Source organism: Aythya marila, assembly GCF_965140915.1.
Source record: "Aythya marila genome assembly, chromosome: 8".
Taxonomy (NCBI): domain Eukaryota; kingdom Metazoa; phylum Chordata; class Aves; order Anseriformes; family Anatidae; genus Aythya; species Aythya marila.
In genome coordinates, this window is record NC_139049.1 from 1,722,645 (window position 1) to 1,749,234 (window position 26,590).

At 36.4% G+C, this 26,590-nt stretch overlaps 2 protein-coding genes across 3 annotated transcripts in view; one reads left to right on the forward strand and one right to left on the reverse strand.

Moving 5' to 3' along the window:
- Window positions 1-751: 751 nt before the first annotated feature.
- TMED5 (transmembrane p24 trafficking protein 5) lies at window positions 752-10,747 on the reverse strand. Its single transcript, XM_082766403.1, has 4 exons — window positions 10,562-10,747; window positions 8,763-8,860; window positions 7,911-8,094; window positions 752-5,794 (listed from the first exon to the last, which is right to left on the reverse strand). Exons 1-4 carry the CDS (start codon window positions 10,730-10,732, stop codon window positions 5,576-5,578), a joined length of 672 nt encoding a protein of 223 aa, XP_082622529.1. The 5' UTR covers window positions 10,733-10,747; the 3' UTR covers window positions 752-5,575.
- Window positions 10,748-10,920: 173 nt separating this feature from the next.
- The window catches only part of CCDC18 (coiled-coil domain containing 18), a 31,760-nt gene continuing 16,090 nt past the window's right edge, over window positions 10,921-26,590 (forward strand). For both annotated transcript variants that reach the window (XM_082766247.1, XM_082766248.1), the window contains exons 1-19: window positions 10,921-11,013; window positions 11,483-11,625; window positions 11,808-11,958; window positions 12,200-12,367; window positions 13,405-13,514; window positions 14,418-14,546; window positions 15,127-15,223; window positions 16,013-16,134; window positions 17,686-17,995; window positions 19,359-19,459; window positions 19,566-19,723; window positions 20,375-20,592; window positions 21,382-21,492; window positions 22,363-22,494; window positions 23,225-23,359; window positions 23,948-24,025; window positions 24,859-24,975; window positions 25,449-25,616; window positions 26,073-26,215. In XM_082766247.1, coding sequence (XP_082622373.1) covers window positions 11,498-11,625; window positions 11,808-11,958; window positions 12,200-12,367; window positions 13,405-13,514; window positions 14,418-14,546; window positions 15,127-15,223; window positions 16,013-16,134; window positions 17,686-17,995; window positions 19,359-19,459; window positions 19,566-19,723; window positions 20,375-20,592; window positions 21,382-21,492; window positions 22,363-22,494; window positions 23,225-23,359; window positions 23,948-24,025; window positions 24,859-24,975; window positions 25,449-25,616; window positions 26,073-26,215 — 2,576 coding nt within the window. In that variant the 5' untranslated portion in view covers window positions 10,921-11,013; window positions 11,483-11,497. The remainder of the gene's footprint in view (window positions 11,014-11,482; window positions 11,626-11,807; window positions 11,959-12,199; window positions 12,368-13,404; window positions 13,515-14,417; window positions 14,547-15,126; window positions 15,224-16,012; window positions 16,135-17,685; window positions 17,996-19,358; window positions 19,460-19,565; window positions 19,724-20,374; window positions 20,593-21,381; window positions 21,493-22,362; window positions 22,495-23,224; window positions 23,360-23,947; window positions 24,026-24,858; window positions 24,976-25,448; window positions 25,617-26,072; window positions 26,216-26,590) is intronic.

Sequence of the window (26,590 nt, forward strand, 5' to 3'; positions counted from 1 at the left end):
ACTTAATGTCCAGTGTAGTAGCATTAACTTGCAATCTGGAAATCGGCAGGATTGCTCAAATAAGCTCGTTTATATTTTATATATTTCTGCAAAACCTGCTTGACAGCAAGAAGCTAATTAATGTTTTTATCTTGACGTAAATAGTCTGCTCTTTTGTAAACACCATTTTGAAGTACTTAATTTGTGCTCTGTCATGTCCTAATGAATACTCAAAACTGTTGCTATTACTGCATTCATTCAACACCCAACTTGGCAGTGATAACTATTCTACATATACTTTTTCCTCATTCATGAACGTTACTGAGAATGTCATAAGCTGCCTGTTTTGTGTTCTCACCTGCTTGCTGTGGCTTGGTATTCATAATCTGACAAATTGGTTGCATGAAATTATAGAGGTTATACACAACAGTTGGAAATTCAGGGAAAAGTAAGTAATGAATAAACAGTTGCAAATGTTTTCAGGTTTTAGGATGCCTGAATATATTTGTAGTGAAAGGAGGAGGAAAAAATGAGCCAGAAAAGGGGGGGAAATAAAAGGTAGAACTAAGAATTGATCAAGTAACAGTTTCTGAGTTAGGGAAAGTGATGTTTTTTCTACAAAAACACACTTGGAATTGTCCTTGCTGACACTTACTTAGGGAGGATAGCTGGCTTCTTGCAGAAAAGTGTACATGTATACATTTGTGTACAAATATACACATCCTGGAAAGGCAATGAGAAACAACTTGAATTGTATTTAATAGAGACTTTATTATTTCTAAGAAAGTTTTTAAGTGGGCTGTGAAATCCTGATTAAAAAGACAGCCTTTGAAGGACTATATATATATATATATATAAAAGGAGGTCCTGGCCTTCTCTCCTCTGATGCTTTTTCTTCTCTGCTTGTGATAATAAGCCCAGGTATTGTATGTGCTCACATGCCCTGCAGTCACTGAGAGGTAAGCGCGCCAATGGCACCTGAGCCTACTTCCTTCTTCCCAGTGTCTTGTCATCTTGTGGAAGAGAAGTCAGTGGCAAGAATACTTTCAGGAGAGATGGCATAAATGAATAATGGATGAAGCATCCTCAGGGCTTGGAGGGTGTTTGGGTGCCTGCTGTCTCTTCAGAAAATGTAATCAAGAGTCTTCTCATTAATTGTTTGGGGCTAGGATTGATAGAACTGTGAGTGAACAGTCATGGGATCTTTTACTTGGAGTTTCACCACTCCCTAAAATCCTCAAACATAACGAAAATGACCTTGACTTGACAAAAAGTATTTTCTAATTCTTTAACGTTTAGTTTGAAATAGAGACTATAGATAATGCACTTCTATAGCTTTTCTCTTGGCAACTCTCTCTTCCTTACACACCTGTATTCCAATTTGGCAGGTAGCAGATGGACAGTGAAGAGGGGTATCTTGTTTCCAGAAATGGAAGAAAGGGACTTGTGAGCTGCTTGGGTTTTCAAGTCTTACTAGCTATCCTCACCTATAGCAATTCATAGCATGAGAGAAGATGATGTAATTCAAAAGCTTCTGATGAAGCTTCAGCAGTATAGGTATGTTTACTATTAACATTCACTATACATTTTCACCTGTGTTAAAATAGTTGCCTTAAGTAAATTGTTGGTTTTGAAAACAAAACCATTCTCTAAGGCAAGGCCTACAGCTTTTGATCCACTGTGCAGTAATTTATGAATGTGGTGCTTATTCACTTCTGTACTAGCATTCCTCCTATATGAGCAGTGAGTTTTTGTGATAGAGTACTGCTGTGGAGGAAGCAAGTTGTTAGACTTTTTTGTATTTCCTTGACATGCCTTGGTCACTTTCCATTAGTAATGCTAATACTTAAAATTGGCTTGCCTCCCTTTAAATGCATTCTACCAGAAGGTTGCTGTAATTTTACTGCTTTGTGAATTCTTAAGACTTGGTTCATTTCATTATTTGAAGTAGATTATGCCTCATGACTTTTCTCAAGGACATACAAATATAAGGTTTTACTTTTAACTGAAAGTCTTTCACCAAGACTATCTTTGTCATTTTTTTTTAATTTACGACAGTAATCATTCTAATTATCACTGTTAATAAAAATAAAACTGACAACAGCAAAAAACAACCACATGATTAAAATCACTTCTATCAATGAAAGGTACGTTCTTCATCTTTCTCAAATACGTTGTTGCACAAGATTTTCTTACCTATGGTATTTACTAATTTTCAGTTTAGAGAAACCTTGAGTAATGAACTAGTTTATTCTATCATAAATTATAACAGTACATTTTGAATTGGTAGGTCCTGGTGAAATTTTAAAATATACATAGCCTTAAATTTTAAGGAATTACTTTAGCAGATGGAGAAAAGCTTCTCTTGTGGAAGAAACAATGCTAAGGCAGGCCTTCCACACCAGAGGGGGTGAATGCTATGTTGCTCCTTTTGGAAGACAGAGAATGCCTTGTTAAATACGGATTTCTAGCTGGGAATGTCACAATATTTCTGCATTCTTTCATACCCAGGATGAGGGAAAAATAACAGAAGTTCAGTGGTTATTTCTTTTGGCATGGATTCATCGTTTACAATGCAATCAGGATCTGGATGAATAAATGTAATACTGCAATTCAGTTACTGCAATAAGTGAATGCTGCCTTGTAGTTTGCAGAAGCACCATACCAAGGAGTAACTCTAATTACCGTTAAACATTTTATTCATTACTGCTCTCAATAGTATTACTGACCTCTACTATAGTTTTGCACAAGACAGCCCCTGCTGTCCTTCCCAGAATTGTTCCTAACCCCATTGCTTGCATGGAGGCTACTCAGTTCTGGGTTGGTGTAGTAAACTGCATGTGCAATAAGGGATATTTTTAAGACAGGTTTAAACTTAATTTATTGAAATAAACTTTATTAAAAATCTCAGGGTATTGCATATTTTTATTCAATGTTTTCAAGTCTTAGAACTTAATTCTGAATAAAAAGTCCATTAAGAAAAAAATTATAGATTGATATTGTCGTCTGTAAATTTTATACAATCAAAAGCAATCTAGTCTTCAAAATCCAAACAAAATTTTATTTAATGGCACATTTAAATGCCAAATCCTTCACCTACGATAAGCATCCCGGCTGCCACTATCAAAGCACAGTTAGTTCTTCCCTGTTTAGTTTTCTAAAGCAAGCCTTGAATGGGGAGAAAATACAGCAAAAGCTTAGTCACAAAACAATTTTTCAGATGAACTGACAATTGTTGCATTATTTTCGTTGTACCAGAGACTGTTGTGTCTCTGTCTGTGAGAAACTGCTGCAGTTCAATTTTGTCTTACCAGAGAAGTCTCCTTTCATGAGCAGCTTAAGCGAATACACTAGACAAAAAAAGATGAGTGGTTGTTTTGCTAGTGAAAGTATAACCTTTGTCAGAGAAGCACAGCAGGACTGTTGGCAAACCTCATTCCTTGAGGTGTCCTTGAAAAAGGCGGCAGAGTTTCTCTTGGAGGTCTAAGCTGACAGCTAGAATCCAGTAGCTTTGGTATAAGAGGTAGATATCCTGGTCACAGCTTCAGAGCTGCACCAGCATTTTGCAGATGTTTTGTAGCATCACATTTTGAGTGATGGAAGCAAAGAGAAATCTCTTTCTTGTAGCAAAAGGGACTGAGACCTAAGAATCTTGATTTGCTTGCCCTGAAGGGACCGGATCAAAAATTTGGAAGCCAATTCCAGGGAGCTTCAGCTTATGTCTGGATGTAGCTACGCAGTATATTGGTACTGGGAGATGTATTGGGGAAGTAACAGGAAAATATCACTTGCCATTCCAGCAGAAAGAATCAATGTTTCCTAGACTATGTTCTGATCACAGGAGTGAGCTTTCTCATTCAGGACGTAATGTGGAAAAAAGACATGCAGAACCTGAAGATAAACAATCTTATCTCAGCCACGGATTTGCAGAAGGAAAAAGTAGCTCAGCATACTTTGCAGTCCTCTATAACAGGTTTTGTAAGGAATAATACTTCTGCTTATAAAAACTATTTAGAAATACTATTGCTAGGTCCCACTGTCTGAAGTTGAAGTACTGTTTCTGTGTACTGTAGCCCTTGCTAGTAAGACCGTATCAGCATTTCTTCATTCACATAGTGACCCTGTCTTATTTCCATATAACAACTTCATTCACAGAAAGTCTCAAAGTTGCAATTTTGCTTTTCACACATATGCTGTCATTTAGAGACTTTTGTGATGAAATAGTTTAACACATTCATACAGGAAATTACTGTGACTTGTCACATTGAAAAACACAAAACTCTCATAGGGGTTTTAACCAGAAGTACTTCATAATCTTACTACACCATTAAAAGCCATTTAATCTGGAAATTACACATTAGTGATTTGAGGATGGCTTTGCCTTAGTTGAGTCATAGGGCATGTTCATTTGATCCTAAAATTTGAAGCCTGTACTTTGAAGCTCACTTAATTCATGCCTTTTCATATAAATAGCTAGATACACAAATGCTGCTTATGTGATCTGAGTGTACTTACCCACCTAAAAGACTTGTTAGGGTGAGCAAAAGGGGAAAGTTTAGTTGAAGAGCTTTGGTTTTTGATGCCTGTAAGTCACTTAACTGCTGCATTAGTCATAGACATGTAGTAGACAAAAACTAATAAAAGAAATAGGTAAGTAAAGGTGATTTTGAGACTACAAAAATAACGTTAAGATAATGTTTTCACATACTAGGATACACCCCCCCCCCCTTATAAAAGGGAAAGAATAACATGAGAAAGAACTTCTTCAGAAGCTACCTATTACATGAGGTTACTATTGCATAGCCTTCACAAACCATTCTTCAGTGTGTGTGCTTTGATCTGTATACCCTATAGTCACTTGTTTCCTGAATCTTATGTAACAGCCAAAAAGAAAAATAGGGTTGTACAGCTGTCAGAAACAAGATTTATGAACAGGAATGGCATCTATTTTCTCCAGTTCTGTTCAACATCACCTCAATTTCACAGACAGTGCTTTTTTTCTTTTAAAGTGCTGATGTTAGTCATCTATATATTAAAATAAAAAATTTCTTTCTATTCTCACAATGTTAGCCCAGTGTTTCTCCATGATGCTGTACACTACAAGGTAAGGACTTCTTAAGACATGTAATTTTGAAAATAAATAACAACACCACCAGACTAATCCTGTGGGTCCCAATTCCATAAATGTTTAGGCACATATGTAAATTCACTCACTGTTCACCAGCAAATAAAATAGTAACTGTAACACTGGGTTTAAGTTCTGTCAATTTGAAAAAAAGACAAACAACAGTATGAACATTACTTTGCGTATGCACCAAGCATTCTGCTGCACTGCTTGATCATAAGCTGGTCATCAATGTTCATTAACAAATGCTACAAGCATTAAAAATGTTTGTTAATAGTAGTTGCAAAAAATGGAAAAGCAGTGGGCAAGATATTCTGTTCATGATAAAAAACAAAACCCTAACACGTAAGAATTGAAAATCTGATGTGTCTATTGCAAGTTTAAAGGAATCTGAAAAATGTTTTCTTTCCTGTAGAAGTTTTTGCCCTCCTTCCCCTGCCACCTGTTACACTGTTATAGCCATACTGAATATTAAGTTCTACTTTTTCTCTTGTCTTCAAAAAGATTTTTCAGCATGTAAACCTGAACAGCTGATACCACCACCATTACTCCCAAGTTGACCATGGACCAAAAATTCACTCTGTCAAAGTTGCTTTCTTGTATATTTCGGTCACGAGCTTCAAATGCTCTGAGCAGGGTCTGAATCTGGACGCTTTTGCTTAATCTGGCTTTGACACTGTTGATGGATTCCTAGCAAGTAAGAAAAGAATATATTTAGAAGAGAAAAAATAACACTTAATAGCTTGCAACAAATACTGAAACTGTATTACTACTTTTAAGTTCTTGCCAAGTAGACAGTTAACTTCAGTTTAAAATGCATACCTGTTCATAGGTTTTTCATTAATTTTCTAGCCTGTTACATGTCACTAAAAAGGCTGAATTAAAGTAGCATTAAGGTTATATAGCAATATCATAGAATCATCATAGAACAATGATTGTCTTTCCTTTTCACAGGAGGATAGGGATGTGGGAGGGAAATCAAACCTAAGAAGAATTTTTAATATTCAGTTGTATCTTGAGGCAGTGTGATTCCAGGTACTCGGAAAAGTAAAAAGCAATTACCTCTAATGGATTAGTCTTAAAATAAGTGATGTACTAGAAGACAAATGTAGTTTTTTCTGCTAGATAATCAACTTAAGGTACTTTTTAATGCAACCTACTATCAAGATTATAGCTGTAGAAGAAAAAATGTATAGTAATGTTATATTCCCATATTCTGTTTTATGCTTTCACAGTAGTACTGAGTATTTATTAAAGTCCTCATTGAGCTTGCAAGTAATGCCATGACTTGACTAAGGGAACAATGACATCAAACACTAGTACTAACATGACAAAAAATATAAGATCTGTAAAGCCCTCAAATAAAGACATGCCCTGCCTTTTTTCCTTCTGGAAGACATATTTATATCTACATAAGTAACTCAAATTCACCTATTTTTTTTTGTGATTATTGCAAGAGGGATTTTCTTCACAATTTCCCCTACAATAATTATTTTCTATAATTGGTTTGACTACTGGTTTAAAGAAGGTCTGGCTGGCTTATCAGATTCAGTGTTTGACTGTACCTAGTAAAAAATATATCATAGACATGTAAAAATTCTGTCATCTTTAACACTTTGTTCTAATGTTTAAAGGTCTGCATTTTGCTTGTTGCAAGGAATAGGATACAATTTTTTTTATTTTTATTTATTTTTTTACAAGTCTTCAGTCTTTGTGGATGCTATTTTTTTTTGTCTTTAGTAGATACACAGATCTGATGTAAATAGTTAACAGCAAACAAACTTTTTCTGCATTGTAACAAACACTAGTAGTGCTCCAGGAGCACCAAATAATGTTCTGCTTCTAGAGAAATCTAAAAATAATTTAGTGATGAAAGGAAATAAAAGCTTTGAGTGGGCAGCTGTTTTCACCCTAGAGCAAACAGGGCCAGCGTACAGTTTAAGCAAGCGTTACCATTCATATTTTAACTGAAAATCTGAATGGTGGCTGTTGTGACTGTAGACTGGATCCAGATTGACTTAAGCATGCTTTAAATATGAAAAAAATAGAAGAAAAGAAGCTATGACAGTAGGTCTCATATTTGCTTGGGGTCTCTGACAAGTGTTCCTGCAGTTGCTCAGGGCCTTGGGACATAATGTGCAGTATCACGCCAAACCAGTAACATATAGCATCCACTTCTCTCCATGTACTTCAGCAGTAGCACCATGTTCAGCAACCCTAATGATGGTTCACTATTGCTCTTCCAGATGTCATCAGAACATCAGCAGGGGTGAACCTGCAGCCCCGTATAGGTTACTTCCTGGTCTGTTTATTAGGTGGAAAGTTGGAAATAAAATGGGGAAGACAAGAAGAGAAGGATTAACCCACGTGCTGGCTGAGCCACTTCTGCAGAGATAGGAACATGAGGCTTAACCAGTACTTCTCAAACATATGATAAAAAACTATACAGATTCTAACAACATCATTGGGATTAAGTAATATTTTAATGGTATAAATATTCATTTAATTGCTACAAGGGAAAAATGTCCAATTTTAGCAATAAGAAGAAAGGAAGCTGAATGGGAAAAGGAATTACTTTAATGGCTACACAGTTTTTTCTTGATGATTAGGGGTCTATTCCAAAAATATTCTCAAGTTTCTGTGTGGAAGTGCGAGATTCATGCTGCTAGGCTTCATGTATCAGTAGAAAAAAAAAATATGGGACTGGAAGAGTTTCCAGAATGACATGACAGACCAAGACTGAATGGCAGTAAATATTTTTTCCAAATATTCTTACATTCAGAAGTATTAAGTATCAAGTACTAACCAGAATGTCTTCCAGTTTCATATCTAGAAGATCTGTGCCTGTAACATACTTCTTCCAGTCCTCTTGATCTTGACCTTCTTCTCCCATATTGTCCAGGATCAGTTCAAAGAAAATCACCTTTTCAGAAATGGTACTGAATGTGTTGTCAAAGCAGAACATATAATCCCCATCTTCTGTTTCCACCCTGTGTATATAAGCGCATCATTAAATTAGCTACACTTTCTGTGATGGTTCTCAAAGAGCAAGTTCTGTAAGTGAGCTTTCTTCTTTAAGAAAGACAAACATGCATTTAGGAAAAAAATGAATAAGCTTTTTATATAAAAGTAAGAATAGATTACAGATTGGTTAGTCATAGCAAAACCATTCCGCTGACCAAAATCATGAAGATAACAACTTAGTTTAATTTAATTTGAATTTTGAATCATTGTTAATGATAAAGAAAAAGCTATATTATGAGTAGAATTCTTGTACGCTACAGTAAAACACCAGTGATTAATACATATCTTGATAAAAGGACTGGAGGAGGAGGGTCCTTTTGAGTTTTGATGTTTATATGCCTAAAAAGATCTTTTAGTATTATATGTAGAGGCTTTTTTCAACTCCACCCTAATTATTTTTGTTCACTGACCATTAGCTGTTACTATTAAAATAAAAGTATACTTCACTTCATGGCAAGATGCATATGAAAAGAGATGTTTATAAACATATAGCTGGTATTCTCAAACTGTCCTAATACAAAGTCTTTTATAATACTAAAAAATAATAAAAAAGTATTCAGCCTTCATTTTAGATGTATTTGCTAAAGAAATCAGAAAAATGCTTTATGTAACACTTCAAAGATTTTAAACTTACGTATGAACTCCATCTGATTTTCTTTCATCAAAAACTAAAGTTTCACCTTTTGGGGAGAGTAGATGAAAATCGACATCTAATCCTGCTCCATCTAGAACCTGTGAAACAAACAAAAATCCTCCAACCAGTGCAATTTGTGGTTACGTTGATGAAGGTAACACTTTTAGGTAGGGGAACACAGAAAAGAACTGAAATCTGAACCTGTCTGAGTTCATACCAAGTTAATTTGAAACAGATTAGAAACTGGTTCAACCCAAGAGCATTTTAACCATTTCAAATCTTAAACTAAGTATGATCTAATTATGCAAGCCTGGGCTTATATTGAACATTTCCATAATGTTTTTAAGAACACATACAATTTCATCACGAAACAGGGTTAGGCAGCCTTGCAGTACCAGCAGACAGCTAAACCTGGCATTTCTATGACGCATCATTGATGAACAAATACCAGTATTCGTCCTCTGGTTGCAAAGAAATTTCTCAACACAGGTTATGTGTATACCCGTATATATTTGCGTAAGAACACAATCGATGCAGCATCATCCCTCTGATCTCCTTGTTGGGTGAATTAACAGCATAGAAGGCAGGACTGGACTTGTTACACCAATTAAAGGTGTGCCACAGAACTTCTCACCTTTTAATGCAGATTTAAGGTCTAAGCTCTCCCGGGGCATTCTCATTTCCCCAAAGTAGAAGGGATGGAAGGCATTTAGTTTCTAGGCTCATAGTAAACGTATACAGTATTACAAAGCTGTGCTGCTTTAACTATGACATGGCTACAGTTGGGTGACCACATCCATTGCATTGGAGACTTTTCTGTAGCGAGGTAGTGACTGCGCGGGGGGCTATGGTTGCAGAGTGGCATTATTTTTATGACGTTACTCAGCTCCATCTTTGCTTTCCAGTGAGCTATTTGAGCACAGCGGTCCTGATGAAATGGAGGGCAAAGTTTACACCAACTGGAAGTGATGCTGGAGACTTACCAAAAAGAGGAAAAGGCTGGGAAAATGAATCACTAACATTTGAGAGAAGGAAAAACATACATAGTGATACACCTTTAGGACTATAATACAACCTAAACATATGGGAAGAAGGCTTCCTATCAGCATAGCATTTACTGCATTATGTCACCGGGGAACAGCTTGCCTCTCCACCTTAAAGACCCTAGGCTTTGGCCATTAGAAATTCAGGGTAGTATTTCAATTAGAAAGACGAATCACTACTTTTAATAGTAGCAGAAGAAATTTATGCTTGAGTAGAAATAAGTTTCCCATTAAATACATCTGTTTTCTCTGTAATAAACATTAAAGGTCTGCTATGATTATTTTGCATTGACGCTTTAAAGTAGACTTTTATTTTAAGCTCGTTTTGGTTAGACAAGACCGTGAAAAAAGCTTGAACACCTCAGTTTTTGATTCTTTTTCAGTTCTGCTTGGAACAAAAATAATTAGAAAACAAGCGGGGTTATCAGCTTTGCATTTTAATTGGGAAAGAGGAAAACAAGGAGCAGGGGGCAGATGCTGCCCCATTCTGAAAGCAGGGGGCAGAGGAGCCCAGTTACATCAGGCTGCTTTCGGACACCTCTCCTCACGGACACGAAGGCGTTCAGCACGAGCAGGGCGGGCGCTGTGCAGCAGTTCCGCTCACGCTTTCAGGCTGCCGCTACACACGGGCGCAGAAGCCCAATTCCTACTTCTTTCCCCTGTTTTAGAGGACGGCAGCTGGGAGACCCGGCACAGCCCCAAAGCCTCGTCCCCCGCTGTCCCCGTGCCGCGCCACCCCGTCCCGCCGCCCCCGACCTGGTACTCGAGCTCCAGCGAGGCGTCCTTGCGCATGGGCTGGTAGAAGCACTCCCTGCGGCCGGCGGGGAGCGTGAAGGTGAAGTCGCTGTCCAGGGACGGGCTGAACTCGGCGGCGCCCAGCGCGGCGCATCCCGCCGCCAGCACCAGCAGCACCGCCCGCGGCCCCATGGCGGCTGCCGGCACCCTCGCCCGCCCACAATGCACCGCGCCGCCCGCTCCCGGGCGGCGGCGCTGACGCAGGCGCCGTGGGGGCTCCCGGCGGCGAGGGGCGGGGGGGGAGAGGAGAGGAGAGGAGAGGAGAGGAGAGGAAGGGGAAGAGCGCGGCGCGTGCGCCCTGCGGGGGGCGGGTGCTAACGGCCCGCGCGGCTCGAAGCGGCTGAGGGGAGCGCGCAGGCGGTCGGACGGACACGCGGACGGACGTCCTCTGGGGGGTCTCCTGCCGCCCGCGGGTACGCTTTCCTTACCTGAGGAGCTGCGCGCAGCCCTTTATAGAGGAGATCGGAACTGCTTTTCGAGAATCGCCGCGGCAGGCGGCGAGCTGCAGCGGGCACGGGTCTCTCCCAGCCGTTGGTCAGCGGCGGCGGGGCAGTGCCCGGGCTCCTCCTGTCACGCCTGGCCGTTACCGCGCTGCCCGCAGCAGCTCGTCCGCAGGTTTCCTCAGCAGGAATTCACGAAGCTTCTTCTCCTACTTCCTGAGTAGATACAGGGCATTTTTTCTTTAATAGGGCTATAAGTTAAACGTTGCGTTTGTACAGAGTGATGTTTATGTAGTGAACGTAGGAGGAGGTGACGTGTGAAATGTGCGTTTACATTTAGAAATATTTTTTTTATTATTTTTTAAATTTAATTATCTTTAAAACTAGAAAACATCTTTTCAAGTAGCATTCACATACGTTTAATGGTGTTTTAATATCTTAGCCAAATGTGGTGCCAATGGAACGTGCTGCGTGGACTCGTTCTGAAAGTGCTGATGAAGAGCTGGCTGCAAATGTGCAGTCGTTACGAGATCAGCTGAGGAGAACTGAAAAAAGTCTACAAAGTCTAGGGGAAGAGCTTTCCAGGTACGAGTGTGTTTGGGAATGAGAGTGGTCTGTCACTTGTAGTGTAAATATGTTTTACTGAGTGTAGCGGATTACTGCAAGTAGTTACTTTAGTGCTTTGCTCTTGAGTACTCTTTATGAGCAACTTGAAAATAATAAAGAAAAGTGGGGTAACAACTTCTTACTCTCCCTCTTGCCACTAGTACAAGTGAACATTCTGACAACTGCTTTGATGAAACTGCAAACCTCACCCTGGAGGACCTTGTTCAGCCTAATTGCAACTATCAGTGCTCTTTCAACTGCAAGAAGATTGCTGGTAGAACATCTCACCAGGATTTTCAAAGAAAATCTGAAGTAAATATTGCACTTGATAAGTTTTTTACTGCTTTTGTTTGTTTTACGTTCTATGATTATGAGATTTTCTTGCTCTTAGAACTTCCATACACTTTATCCTCGGGTAGCTGTATCACAGAGCACTCTTTAAACATAATATGATATACGTATATTTGTTCAGCAGATATTCCAATGGAGCATATATTCCTGCAATATGCACATATATGTAGAGATAAATATATATATATTTTTTTATGTCTAGTCTGAATTGACACCTATAACTTATGATAAATCTGTGGAAGAAAATGAACGTCTTAGGGAGAAGCTGAATGATCTTCATGAGCAAAATGCATCTGTGGCTTCTCAGAACCACTACCCCAAGAATAAAGCTGAAGCAATGAACTTGGAATTGATGCAGTTAAAAACAAAAGTATGTATCTTTAAATGTATTTGCTTTCAAAAACAAACAAAAGCACGAGGGACCATGACTTCTGATTTTTTTTTTTCAACTTCAATATTTAGAGTTTGTTCTTATACATACATTCTATACAATTTTTTAATAGTCACATTACTGTTTAGTACAATTCAGTGATAATTTTGGAACAGAATAGTTTGGAATCTCTTTCTCCATGAACAGAACATCTATTAATTTGATCTATTTATGTTCCAAAATTTAATCTTAAAGCCAATAAGTCATAGAATGCAAGTAAGTTGAAATGACAAATTGTTATACAAGGTGATAAATCAAGGGGGGGAAGCCTTTTCTGCTCTTCACTTCATAAATCTTAGTTTGCTAATAAAGAGATAGAAGAATAAATTATATAAGAGAATAGTTCAGTGATGTATTTAGCACTGTACATTTGTGTGACTATATTTTTCTGAGCAATATTAATGTGAGTAATAATGCACAGTAGCCATTTGTCTAGGAAACGAAAAATAGCATTTTGGGTTTGAATTGTATTGCTATTTTGAAAAAGTAAAGATGAATTAGAAGGAGTTATTGTAGTTAATTATTACTGTTTCAATACATGCTTTGTATATATACTTTTTAGGGCGATTGTTATTCTTTGTTTATATATAACACTGATAAAATGTAGCTATGCTTAAATCTTTTTGTTTGACAATTGCTATTTCCAAGGCAGTGCAAATAAGTAGATAAGCAAAATAGTTGTCTGTCTGGCCTAGAAAGAACAAGTAGAGGAACATAAACCTTTGGGGAAAAAGACAGAGACAAGATCAACATGTAAAGAAATCACTCTCTGCTAGACAGCATACCAAGCTGGAATGGTCCTTGGGAACTGGAATTAAAAGAGCAGAAAGCTGGAGGTCAGTTTGTGTTATGAACAAGCATCTTCTACAGCAAAGTGAAGAGCACTGTGTCATTCAGTAGGCAGATAGTTTGCAAGCATCTCATCTAAAGGTATATACATAAGCACTAACGAAGCCTTAAATATGTTTGTATTTCAGATTTTTTATCTTGAATCAACTTTAGGTACACGTTTAGTCAGCATTTCTAAGTTAGAAGAACGGATTGTAAATCTCGAAGCAGAAATTTCAGCTCAAGATAAAATTTTAAGGTAACGTACTTTGTAATACTATTATGGTCTGCTTTCTAGTTGCATCTGTTTTTTTAGGATCACATAATTACTGTTTCATTGTGGGTCGTGTAATCTAGGGCTTGAAGCTTTCATTTTTAGGGCAATGTATATGAGGAGGGAGGTGTTCTATTTTGTGCATACATCCTATGTGGAGAATGCACATCAAGAAAGGGAAAAACATAGTAAAGGGAAAAGAAACCAGTTTATAATCTATACTGAACATGAATGCACTTACATGTATAACTGAATAGAATGATTGTATGCCACATGACTGTACAACTTCTATAATAAACAATTGAAAAGCAGTATTTTCAAATGTGACTGTGTACCACGTAGCACAAAGGATTCTTTCTTTACGACTATATTAATCAATACAAATGACCAAATAAAGCTAATGTAATCAATGTCCAGAGGATGTCAGGAAGACACACCTGGTTGTCAGCTTATCTTAAAACCTCATGCTGTATAATATTAAAATAATGCCTCAAAAGTCCATTTTCACAAAACGAGTAAGAATACTTACCTTACCTTAGTGTTGTTTACCATGTATATGTGCTGGCCAGTCACATATTTCTAGAAAAATAGCGATTCCTGTGTTCAGGTGACACAACCCCAGACATCTAGGTCCTTGGCAGCTGTGACACCTGATGCTTACTGATGTGTTTGAACATCACTCCAGACATAATGCTGGGGAGTCTTATGGTCCATCTGGAAGCCGTGGGTTGTCCCAAACCTGGTTTTGAGAGTTGTGATATGTTTGACTAGCTCTTCTCAAACAGCATGTGCAGAAAAGTTTCCACTCCTTGCCTTCCTCATTTTTTTAAAGGTTTCTTTATGAAAAAAAAACTCCTGTTTTTAAATCACTCTTTGTTTATTTGTCAGAGATACAGAAGATAAACTAGAGCAAAGCCAAAAAACATTAATGGAAAGAGAAAGCATGTTGCACAGATATAAAAAGGACTATAAAAATTTGAAAATGGAGTTAATTGAACAAAGCAAGCAAGGAAAAAGGTGACTAAGTGGTTTTAATAAAATAAACATAAAATAATAATGCTTAAGTGTTTATTCCTTTTGGCAGATGTTTACTTTATGGAATGAAATTATTTCTATGCTGTATCAATATTACTTTAAAAAAGAAAAGGGGAAATTGGCCTTTCTGTAAAGGCTGTTTTAAGTAAGCTTGTTTGAATGCTTGTTTACCTGATATCACCCCAGTCTGTTTCCTTCACTTATTGATGTTATCTCTCTAGTATTCCCAAAATAATTTATCCTTTGATCAGTTCCTATCAGACCTGGCAAGGGGGCAGGAGAATTATTTAAATAGCGAATGCTTTTTGAAGAGCATCAAAAATGCTTATTTTTAGGTTCATAGTATTATTGGAATTTTACTTTACATGCAAAAATCACATTTAAAATGTATTCATGTCTTGTGACACTTTTTTTTTTAATCTAGGGGCTTGGGAATTTTGAAGGAGAAAAGAAATTACCTGAAGTTGTTAATTTGTTTGTTTGTTCTGTTTCCTATAACTGGATGAAGGAGTTAACAAATCACTGAAATGCTCTCTTTTTTAATTTGTATGCTGCTTTGCAGAACAGAACAGCAAAGAAATGACGCTTTGTTGAATGCTGAGGAGCTGACAAGAGTTTTCAAAAAGTATAACGAGAAAATAATTGAAAAATTAGAAAAAGTGGGTTTATTTTCTTTACTTGTTTTTGCCACTCTTTTAGTACTTTCCTTCTTTTAGTATACCGGGCAGCAAACAGCTATGGGTTCACTGGTGGATCAGTTGTTTCTGCTTGTTCGTGACTAAGTCTTAAGAGAGGTGGGATGTGATAAGCAACTGTCGGTGGTGATAACGCCAGTTCATACAGTTTAAAACTTTGTACAGTGTGGTTCTTACTCATCCCTGAAGTCCCTGGGGTATCCTAACAATGCTGCTATTTCTTGTCTCTTGCCTGCAGCTGGGAATCTTATTTTTAAAGGTTTACAATCCTTTTCAAAGAATTGTTTTGGCTCCATCTTTATAATCTGTCCAATGAAATGCATGCTAGAGAACAGCTGAGATAAAAATGAATTCATATCCCACAGTTCTTATGGTCAAAATGTTTCCTGCCTTTCAGAAGGAGAAATTATACAGGCTTCAGACTGTTGTCTCTTATGGGGAATTTTGATTTGATTTGATTTCTTTCCTTTTGGAAAGAGATTGCCAACCTCAAACGTGCCCTAAAATATTAAACCAAAATGACGTTACGTTTTCCCAAATGATGGGGTGGGGGGAGGTGGGGGAATGTTTTCTGCTATTCTCATTTTACTCATAACAGAATTCTCTATATGCTTAACATGGGGGGTGAGTGGAGAGAACAAACAGCATAATGTTTATAGTATTTTTCTTAAAATACAATAACAAAAAAAAAAAAAACACCACACCTTCAAAACTAGACTATTGCTACACAGTAATGAAAACTTACTTTTTAAGGTTCAAGCTGAAAAAGAAGCCTTGGAAAAATATATAACTAATTGTGAAAAAGAAAAAGAGAAGTTAAATGAAAATTGTATCAGCTACAGGAAGGATCTCAGCATCCTAGAAGAGCAATTAAGGTAACACAGGCTTTTAAAACATCCTGTAGTTATTTTACTATGAGTTATTTGGGAAGAAATTTCATGTTCAACTGTCACTGGGAAACTGCTTCTTGATTTGCACAGTTCAAACCAGATCAGGACCAGAATCAGTGAACGCTTAAGGTTTCCCTGTTGTATTGTTGATATTTATCCTAATACTAGACACGTTAAAAAACACGTTGCTTATTATATGCATACACCTACAGATTTTTAAATGCTCTTCTGTAGCAAATCCCACATGCTGCCACACATTCACAGTTACAAACAACACTTCTACAGCTTTCTGGGAGCATGGGTTGCCCTGCTTGCCCACAGTTTCTGTGGGAGGTGTGGGTGTTCTGTTCTTTTTTTTGTAGTATACCTGTTCTGCTGCCTACAGTCTGCTAATACACATGCTGATGAAAAAGCACCCTAAGAGTTCACCTGCACTGTGAGGTGTGAGTGCTTACTTGTTGCACACTGTCTTGTCAGTCCCTAGCTAGAATGAACGCTTTTCTCAGCGTCCAATGGGGAGGTTGCACTCAAGTCTGAAGGGAGGCTTTAATGCTGGCTGCAGCTTCTATTGGTGTCCAGCCAGGTTTGACTGCTGTTTTTTTCCACTCCAAGCTCCTTTCTCAATGTTAGGAATTTTTGTGCTTCCTATGTGTTTCTTTTCAAGCAGAATCCATCTTTGTTACCAAATTTTTTGATAATTCTCTAATTAGTTTAGATGTAGTAAGTTGTTATACCCTTTTTAGCATTATTAGGTTTAGACAAACACTTCCTCAGGCAGTTTTGGGTATCCCTTTTGCACACGCTATCCACACTCATTCCTGTCTTAACAATTGTTCTTTAAGCCATTTTGCCAATAGCACATGGTGTGAGCACCCTTATGCCAGCTTGAGCCTGTTGAATAGCTTTCTGTTACTGATGAGGACCTTTCCTCTAGGCTGCCTTTTTTTTCCTGTTAAATTGTGCTGATTTTGGCACTCATCAAGACCTTTGAGCTAATTCAGTTTGCTAAGCCAACAGGTAACTTAAAAAAAGTGCGTAATTTATGATGGGCTAAAAATACTTTCTCACTGTACATTTGGATATGAAGATAGAGAAGAAATAGTACTCCTCGCGTTTGCTTGTAACAGAGTACTAGATTATCTCAGTCTTAGTGTGTTACCTTCATCCTCTGTCTTAGATACAGTTATACAGTTATTTTATCCCTTTCTTAAATTTCCTTGGCTTCAGCACAGTTAAAGTTACCTTGATATATTTCCTATCAATGACTACTGTGACATTGCTTGAAAAAGAAAGATAGTTTATTCTCTAGTTTGCTGACAGCAGTTTGTGCTGTGGTTCTTACAAAGAGTGAAAGCATAATAAAAACAGTGAGAACTTTTTGTCCTTTGTGTGGTGATCATTTCTAGATTTTGAAAGGGAAGAAATTACTAAAGCAATGTGGTTATGTTGTGTTCTTCTGGTACTTCTAATAAAGAAAATCCTAATCTATATCTTTGTATTGAGCTATCCCTTTTGAACAGATGTACTTTTTTTTAGGCAATTAAGGAAAGAGAATCATAGCACAAAAGGGGAAATTAAGACTCTAGAAGCAAAGAACACTGAAATGGTATCAGCGCTGAGTCGGTCTAATCAGGAGATTCTTGAGCTTAAAAGTGAACTTAATGAAAAAGAAACAATACTTAAGGAGAAAAATGCTCTCATTAGTGAAAACACAAAGCTGAAAGTGCTTACTGCACAGCAACGTAACCGCTTGAAATTATGCCATCAAGAAATTAAGGATTCAAGGGAAGAACTCAATGTGCTAGAAACCATTATTTCCCAGTTGTCTTTAAGTACATCTGAAGAGGTACAGTAACTGATGCATCGTTCTAGTTTGTGTTTCGCGCCTTAAATAATTCTAACTGATGTTGCATAGAAATTCTGTGAAGTTATTGAGATATAATCTGAGTGTAATATTGTTTCCAAGATGCATGGAGAAATGTTATCTTTGTTTAAATATTTTACTTTTTTCTTCTGATTCAAGAACAATGAATAGATGCTTTGGAGTTGACTAATTGGCAAGTAAAATTGGCATGTAAAATTACATTTTCTTTCCCTCTGTCCTATGTATTTATTCTTCAGCTGAAGGTGTATTCTCCAAAATACAATATTGTGTTATGTGATGTTGAGATTCTTCTCAGCTGAACAGCATGACATTTCCCAGATGGCAGACACATTGTGGCACACAGCCACAAAGAGATAAGCTGAGATAACCTTGACAATGGAGAAATTAGAACAGGAGAGATGTTTTAGGAACTTCTTTTTTTCTTGGAAAGAGAAGGGACACCTTCCCTGACTGCAAATTAACTTTTGTTTTACCACAATGAACCCTGGCTTGTGAGCCCAAATCTTGCACTAGTCAAGTTTATGACTAAACTGAATGTGCTTGGCAGTGTTGTTTAAAAAACAAAACAAACAAAAAAAAAAGTTGTGAACTGATGGGGGTTACTGTAAAGGGACTGCTTGGGAAGCCAGAAAGGAATAGAGAGAAACATGCAAGGTCAGGAGTACAGATTGCATCAGATCTCCTTATTTTTGAAATATAAATGTGAATAGCTGTAAAGAAAACAAAATCAAAAGTATTGTTTCTGTGTGGCCAAAGTGATTCCTGCCCGCGAGAATGTAGTAGTTTTGTATAAAATGTGATGCTTCAGGCTGTTGTATCCATAGACATTTATTTGGATGGTCCTCAAAAGTTGTTTCATGGTCTTATTTGGAAAATGTATTTTAATTTTCTGGAAAAATGAGGGATTACTCTGGTAATTCAATGGAATATTCAGAAGCCCTCTCACCTGAGGGTGAAAAAAATGGTATTAAATGCAATTGCTGAAATCTGAAAGGAAGTATGATGTGGAAAGTACAAAAAGTAGAATTTATGATAATATGTCCGTGTATCTAATTTTTCATGGTAAAAACACTTGTGGTTCTGTGCCTGTACAGAGATATATAAAGGACCGAGGGCCTTAATGTCTATAATTTCCTCCAATGTGAGATGAACCTGCAGTGCTCTGCAAGCACATAGGAGAATAATTTTAAAGATCAAGTTACCCAAACTTTTAAAATCCTGGCACGTCTTAAAATTATATGATAGTATCATATATGAATTAGTCATACTGTTAGGCAATAAAAAGTCAATTTTGCGTTGATTTTGTTTTTCCTTTTACTTTTAGTTCAAATGGCACCACTTGAAACATCAGGTATCCTGTTCATCTACAAAAGAGGCTGTCTCTGAATCTTGTGAATTACGTAAACCTCTGATTGCAGACCTAAGGTATAACTTCCAGGTTATTGAATAACAACAAGAGGCAGATATTTAGGTGGTACTAGAACTAGCCTGTACAAATAACATTAAATAATTATATCTTTCTTTCTAATAGCATTGAACTGGAAACGAAGGAAGCAGAAATTCAAAAGCCTCATGCCGACTTAACTGTCTGTAATATTGAACATCTTTTGGATGATAATGAAGGACAAGAAAAAAGCGGGTTATGTGGCCTGGAAGCAGAGCCTGTCAAATTTATTAGAGTTCAAGGAGGTAAGCTTGCAAAATAGCTGCACGGTTTTGTCTGATCAATTCAGAGAACAGAGGAAGTGTTTTTGTTTTTGTTTTTTTTTTGGTGGGGTTCAAATTGGTTTTAGTGGGTCTGTATAATACATCTCTTAGCTAACAGATGTGCTTGTGTTGAATAGGGAGCATTTGTCACTTAGGAGTTCTGGAAACTGTCACGTTTATAGGCCCCAATATTCTTTTTATAGCTAGTTGAGTTACTTGTTACTTGAGCTACAAGTTGTGTTGAAATAGAACCACATTTTTTTTTTTCTTTTTGCAGGTTATGCTAGTTAGTACCTGCATTTTTTTTTTTTTTTGATTCTTTTGTTTGTGTCCCGTTGTTACAGAATTTCTGCAATGGCCTCTGCAATCACTGTTAGGATTGCTCCGTGAAATGACTTCAGACATAATGACGTGTGTGTGGGGAGGGGGATGGTGGTGTTCCTTTTTGTTTTCTTGTGAGTTGCAGCTAACAATAATCAAGTTACAGAGAAAAATTAAACAGTCTTGTTTATGTTGGCTTAATATGCTGTCATTAAATTGCTTCTTCTCTTTGGACTGTATGATTACCTGTGTGAGTGCTGCTTTGTATGTTCTCTTATAAAAATAATCTCAAATTATGTTTTCTACTTTGAGAGAGGAAGTGTCAACTGTTGGAACGTATCAGCAAACAATTTGAAAAGGAGAGGCAAAGATTCAAGAAAGAGATAGAAGAATTACGTATTAAACTGACAAAAATAGATGATGAAAATTCTGTTTTGAAGACCAACATGGCTCAGAGCGCCAGTCAGTGTCAAATCATACTGGAAGAGCTATTGGAAAAGGCTTCAAAAACTAATAGTTTAGAGCAAGAAGTAAGTAAGTTACTAACAGCACTGAAAAAAATGTATCACACTTTGCTTAGTTCAGTCATCAGTCAATCATTATAGAAAAACTGCAGTTGTCATCCTAATTTGAAATTTTGGCATATTTAGAGAGAAATTGGAAATAAACTTTTGAGTATGTGGGAAAACTTTAAGACAGAAGCCTCAATTTGTCTTTGTCAGAAATACTTAGTTTTAAAACTGATGTTCTTAGTGGGCTAGCTTGATTTGTTATGCGGAAAATGTGCATGGTCTTGTTGCTTTGGAATGGCTGAATTAATGTGGAATATTAAGAAGGTAACTGTTCTTTCAACATCTAAGAATTTTTCCTCATTAAATTGCAATACAGTTGCCAGAGATTAACATCAGGAAAGAAACCAACCTTCAGCTAGCTCTTCTCTGAATAAACGTTAATATTTACATTCTGGTGCTAATGCATTAGTTCCAGCATAATTTGATTTTTTTGTGATATTTTGTGATATATTGTGACATTTCCTAATAACGAAAATAAGCATTATAAATTTGTGGTAACTAATTACAGTGTATGGCACTAAATTATCACAGATAGGATGCTTTAGAGGTAAATTGTCCTGAATTCTTCTCTGTGATAAATAAAGATTAATAGAGCTTACAAAAATAAATACATAATTCATAAAAATTATTAATGAATACAAGTAGCTACAACAGAATTGGCAATAAGAAAGCATAGAATATACTTGAATAAACCAGAAATGGTTGTCTTCACCTCTGTGTTTTTTTTTTCTACATATTTAATTCCAGATAGTAAAGAAATCTTCTCAACTTTCTGCACTTGAGAAACAATTGGAAGAAAAGGCTGTTGCTTATTCTGCTGCTGCAGCAAGAAATGCAGAATTGGAACAGGAACTTATGGTAAGACGTTCATGGTGAGAAACAACGTCTGTATACAATGACATAAATGAAGATCAAAGTTTAAATTAAAGCGTTATTATTCCATGTGGATAGACTTCCAGGTCTGCTAGGCAATCTGCATGGTTTTTAGATGACATAGTTTGAAAAGAAGAAAGAAAACCAAACTTTAAATAAAACATGTTTTTTTCCTTGCTTTTGAGCGTGATAAGTTGTTAATGGACATGATACTGTTTCCTTTTGATGTGGAAAAATGGAAAAACACAACGAAAATCTAGCCCTATTAAAATGAACTTCAGTACCATTTGTTTTGGTGAGATCATCATTTCATCCATACTATTAAAAAAAAAAAACAACAGCATTGGGTTTGTTCTCTAAATTTCTTTTCCATACCTGCTTAATAAAATTCCTTGAATGTAGACCTGTGAATAAAAATGTCTTCTAGATGTTAACTTTTGAAGAAGGTGATCTAAAACTTGGAGTACCGTATCTTCCAGTTCTGATGTTATATAAATCTTTCTGTTTTTGGGGAGGGGTCAAAAGTTGTGAGCAAAGAAAAGAATCTCTGTTCCTTTTCAATGGAAACATGTATTTTAAGAGATTGCACCTGACCATTTTTTTCTTCCTATCAGATGTTCCTTCCTCCATTGACTGGCAGTTGGTTGACCTTAGCAGACACCCCATCTCTGTACAGTGGCTGCAGTGGCATGCTACACCTTTATTATAGGTGTGACATCCTTTCAGAGGAGACATATTTTGTATACCTTTAGCATTTTCTGTGGTGTTTGTAAAATCTGGGAACTTGATCATCGAATAATAACTAATATCAGAGCTAACTATTTTTAAGTTCTTCCTGCTGTTGCCATTTTCCAGGGAAAAAATAGCCGCATTCATGAGTTGGAAACAACTGTCAGTGAAGAACATGAGCAAATAACTTCTGCTTTTGAAAAAGCGAAATTGGTTCATCTTGAGCAGCACAGAGAGATGGAGAAACAGATAGAACTAGTAAGACCTTCTTTGTGTGCTAGTATGTATGCATGATAGATGTGGTAACTTATTTCCTATGTCAATTTCTTCATTTTTTTCAGTAGTTCGGAGACAGACACAATTAAAAATGTATATTATCTTCTTCCTACGTTTTCTGATTTTTAGTTAATTGTCTGTCTAATGCTACACAATCTCATGACTTCTGTCTGAGACACAAATATCTTTTCTGCTCAATTTAACTGCTCAATTGCAGGCTTAAGAATACTGTGGCTCTTTGTATAGACACCTAGTACAAAAAGAAAAAGTAGAATTGTAGCTTCTAAGAGTACTCTTGCTTGCTGAACCTCTGCCAACCTTATGAGCACCTGTATTCAGGAAGAACCGTCAGGGGGATTTTTCATTCTTTGTAGAGGAATTCAGTTGCTTCATGTCACTAGAAATACAACCTCGGCTATTTCTAGCTGTTAAAGAAACTTGTTACCTTTTAGTAAAGAATGTATGAGTGTCTTAGTGCCTTGGCTGACAACAGGCAATTATATTCTTATTCTCTTGTTTCTCCTGTTGCTTTAAACTAACAAGGAATTGGGATTTCTTGTTATATTTAATACTGTGCAATACTGTCGATGGCAGAAATCTATTTACTTTTCATTCTTAGTGGTGGGTGAATAAAATTGAATTACATATTTAGATGTATAAGTTCTCTGAAAAAGCTTGTTAAAGTAGTAAACCATTAACTACTTATGGACAGCTTCAGACACAGCTAGACAAGAAACATCAACAACTTGTACAACAAGAAAAAACAGTATCTGTTTTGCAACAAGATGTTATACATAAACAGCATCACATTGAATCATTGGATGAGCTACTGATAGAGAGCAGAGAGGTAAGGTTGGCTTTTGACTTTCTTTGAATACAAATCAAGCAAGTGGCTAATCATGAAAAGTACATCCATGGACATGTGGTAAAAGTAGAGAAAATGAAAGATAATGTCTTTGCTTCCTTCTTAATTTTCGTTTGACTCATTGACTGAATCTACTACTCCATACTACTCCCCATACTACTCTAAAGTGTGTGAACTTTCATGACTCCTTGTTGTTTACCATCTCAGCTGTCTGTTTATACCTCTGGTTTGCCCCTTGGGCTTCTTGCTTTAATTACGGAAAAGAGATCTGGATAAAGAACTACTGCATTTATTCTGCGCTAGATGGAAAAACAAGAATGTTCTACTATGGCAATCCATGTTCCTTTTAATAATTCCTTTTGATGCAGAATATGAAGGGACACTTCTTAGGAACCAAATTCTCTTCGAAGTATGATATACACAAATACAGTATGCAAGCTGTATATGTATATGTACAATGATCAATTTTTTGCCTTGATTCTTAGTATGAATTCTTAGTAGCTATACTGTTATTACTGCCAGTATATTTACCTTTTTTTGTTGTTGTTTTGGAAAAAAATGCTTAAACAGGAAATGAAAAAACAAAACATCAAAAAAGATGAGGGACTGAAGATACTGCAGAGTCGGTTAACTGAACAAACAGTCAAAGTTAGTAAACTCTTTGTAATTTTCAATTAATAGTTTTAAAGTATGCAATAGTCATGTCTTCTTTTCTTATCCTTTGTGGACAAACTATGTTGAGGCTGTTTTACAGACATGTCTCGCACAAATATTTCAGAAATTGTTAGACTGAAGTCTTCCCACTACTTTTTTTTTTTTTTTTTTTTAATAAAAGCTATGGTGAAATCTGCCATAAGAGATTATGCAATGCATAATTGCCTTATTAAACTACTGTAGTTACAAATTGGGCAGATTTGTACTTGTACTTTGAAAGCAAGAGGTTGCCTAACAAAGGTAATATTTCATAGGTTTTTGCTCTAGGTATAGTTTAGCCATACGATATCATAATACTGGTCGTCTATTAAAACAAAGAAGAAAACCATCTGTACTACTTCTTAGTGTTTGCTTGCTATTTTCCATGCAATAATTGCAACAGTTTTACTAAACATTATCATGTGGTGACTTAACACAGTCAGTATTCAGGCAGTATTAGATTTTCAGGATGTTACCAGGAGAAGATACTCATGACATCGCTGGTAGCATGTTCTCTGAATTTGTGTTGGATCAGTTTTCTTTTTTGAGTGTCTTTCTAGTATTTGGATTGTTTTCCAGAGACTTAAAATTAGGACCCCTGATCTCTTACATTTCTGAATGTTATTTCAGTTCTTTGAAGCTTATAATCTTTCACATCTGTTTTAACACTCTTAGATTAAAATATTTTTGGGTAAGATGTCTGAAAAGCTATATATTTTCAACATTTTTGGACTACTAACTAGTTAATAAAAAATAGCTAATTTGAGGTAATTTTCACATTCAACTAGGTGAAACAACTTGAGTCAGCACTAGATATATGTAAGGAAGAACTTGCTCTGTATTTAAGTCAGTTGGAAGAAAATAAGGAGATGTTTGAAAATCAGCTCAAAAAGAAATCTGAAGAGGTAATAATTTTAGTGGTTCTTCTGTGTTGCAGAGAAGGCTGTTGCTCTGATTTGTTTAATCTAAAAAGCTTGTGAAATAAGAAACAAAGCCTTTGCAACATAAATTGTGATGAGGAACTTAGCTGGGGGCAAATACTATACATTTTGTGAGGGTAAAGGGGAAAAGCATAACTGAGAAATGTTGGATAAACCTAGGAAAAAGGAATACCAATAGAAATGAGTTGTTTAAAGAAGTAACAGGATTAAAGAAATCATTGTCGTAAAGAATGGAGAGCATGCTATTGCAATATAAAGTTACATGTTTGTAGTTGATTTGTGTCACAAGTATCTCAATGGGGAAGAAGTCCTGGGGATAAGAAAACTTTTACTTCAAGCCACTGAGTTTTTATCATGCTTCTCACTGTTACATGAAAAAATGTAGTAAAAATGCATTAAAAATGTTTACTGTAATGGAAAGTAAATGTATTTTTCAGGTTTTTTATTTACAAAAGGAAATAAAACTGAAAGGTCATGATCTTCAGGACACAACTGAACAAAATATTCTTCTGCTACAAACCTTGCATCATCATCAGCAAATGTTGCAGCAAGAAACTATTAGAAATGGGGAGCTGGAGGATGATCAAATTAAGCTTGAAAAACAGGTACAAAACCATGGAAAGAGTCTATGTAAGGACAGTTGTTTAAATTCTTTTATATGCATTTTTGTAACAACTTTAGAATCTGAATGTTTATCTGATAACTGAGGTGATAGTTGTTAATTTAGATATATCTAAAATAAAGGAATTACAGTTTGTTTTGTATTAAAGCAAGCTCTTTGCTATCAAAAACCTCTTGTATTTTTCTGGCTAAGTAGTTGGGAAATCAAGCCCTAGACTTTAGTTAAGGTGAGGTTTATTGAAATTCAAAAGTTAAACCTAGTTACACTTACTCAAAAACATTTGTCTTCTAGATGTGACTGCAAAGTTGTAGTGTTAAACTACATACAATTTTAGACTATATCTGTTGTATTAATAGTGTGTGAATTTCAAGGATGTATTTTTCTTTGTTACATAGTTTAAAAGTTGTATATATACATATTTAAATACAATTTTAAATAGGTATCTACTTTGGAACAAGAACTTCTGAAACAGAAAGCGCGTGCAGAAGATGAGTTGAGAAAGGTAGAAGAGAAGCTTTGTCTAGCTTCTCAGGAAGCAGATTTAAACAGAGTGAAGGTAGATGAACTTAACAGTATATTCAGGTAGGTTTAGAATAACTGAGAGGAATATTCTGCACATAGATGTAACAATGCTTGCTCTGAAATGGTATTCAGCTATGTAATGACCGTTCAGTCTCTGGGTAATAGATGGGAATTTAGAAAGTTTCTAAGTAGCAGAGGCATGAGGTTCTGGAACAGACCTCAAATGGAATTAATATGTGTACAGGCAACCTATTTAGTCTAAAAATGGCACTTCATAATACAATTCAATTCATAAATATATCAAAGTGTTTGTACTTTGAGGAGGGCTTGGTATTCTTAAAGAATGTCTTCTTGTTGCAAGAAAAACCTACTGTACATGACTTCTTGTTGTTCCTATGAATGTCACAGTTACATAATTGATGGGAATAATGATAA

What these genes read in the sequence shown, in the direction of transcription:
- TMED5 (XM_082766403.1), bottom strand. Translation starts at nt 10,732, where the DNA reads ATGGGGCCGCGGGCGGTGCTGCTGGTGCTGGCGGCGGGATGCGCCGCG. An exon ending in CGCTGGAGCTCGAGTACCAG is followed by an intron (nt 8,861 to 10,561) that starts GTCGGGGGCGGC and finishes TTTGTTTCACAG; the next exon opens with GTTCTAGATGGAGCAGGATT. An exon ending in TGAAACTGGAAGACATTCTG is followed by an intron (nt 5,795 to 7,910) that starts GTTAGTACTTGA and finishes CTTACTTGCTAG; the next exon opens with GAATCCATCAACAGTGTCAA.